Here is an 852-nt window from a genome sequence, read left to right as displayed (position 1 = left end):
AGTGAATCACTGCATATTAATAGTCTGAAACTTTAAGATTTCCCTCCCCAACAGACTTCCCTGGTAGCGACTCTAAGCTGCATCTCTCTGTATGCTTAGACTCACGTAATGGCTTCGGTTGGGAAGGACCTTAAAGCCCACTCACTTCCAGCCCTTTGCCTGGGTTTCCACGCGGCAGCTCGGGCATCACAGCTCCATCCAACTTGGCCTTGAATGCCTCTGGGGACGGGGCACCCACACTTCTCTGGGCAGCAGTGCCAGGGCCTCACCGCCCTCTGAGTAAAGAGATTTCTCTTTGCATGGACCTAAATCTCCCTCTGTTTTGCTTAAGACTGTTCCCCCTTGTCCTGTCTCTGTCTGGCAGCGTGAACAGTTGCTCTCCCTCCTGTTAAGCTCCCCCTTTTAAGTACTTGAAAGACTTAGAGTCCAGAAGCAAGAGGCATGAGATTTGCTTGTAAGCAGAGCTGGGTACAGACTGCCTGCCTGCATGGGCAGGTGAGCCTTACAAGCAGTAACGAGCCGCTTGGTGGGGCAGTCAGTGCCATGATGGCAGGGGATGGCTGCAGGATGGGCTGGGCTGTGTGCCTGCGGGTTGGAATGCCAAAGGTAAGCTGTTTACAGCCGTGGTGGGAATTACTGTCACTGAATGCAGCGTGAGAGGTTGGTTGAGCTGTAGTGTTTCTTGTTGGCAGTAAAACCCAGGGAGGTTTGCTTAGTCTGTAGTGTGTGTAGGGTGGCACTCACACTGTGCATCTTCCAAGTGTTGTAGCAACAGCAGAGATCAGATTTACGTAAGGGAAGGCAACTTTTCTTACTTTCTGGAGGCAAAAATTGAGGGGAGGTGTTTGGAAA

The 852-nt window shown here is 51.5% G+C and overlaps 1 protein-coding gene across 1 annotated transcript in view; it reads right to left on the bottom strand.

Annotated features, from left to right (window-relative positions):
• Nucleotides 1–187, bottom strand: part of ACTR5 (actin related protein 5) — a 10,257-nt gene extending 10,070 nt beyond the window's left edge. The window contains exon 1 of the mRNA XM_010722347.3: nucleotides 146–187. Within this exon, the coding sequence (XP_010720649.1) occupies nucleotides 146–187 (42 nt within the window). The remainder of the gene's footprint in view (nucleotides 1–145) is intronic.
• Nucleotides 188–852: the final 665 nt, after the last annotated feature.

Source organism: Meleagris gallopavo, chromosome 22, assembly GCF_000146605.3.
Source record: "Meleagris gallopavo isolate NT-WF06-2002-E0010 breed Aviagen turkey brand Nicholas breeding stock chromosome 22, Turkey_5.1, whole genome shotgun sequence".
In the NCBI taxonomy this organism is placed as follows: Eukaryota; Metazoa; Chordata; class Aves; order Galliformes; family Phasianidae; genus Meleagris; species Meleagris gallopavo.
This window is presented reverse-complemented; position numbering and strand designations above follow the sequence as displayed.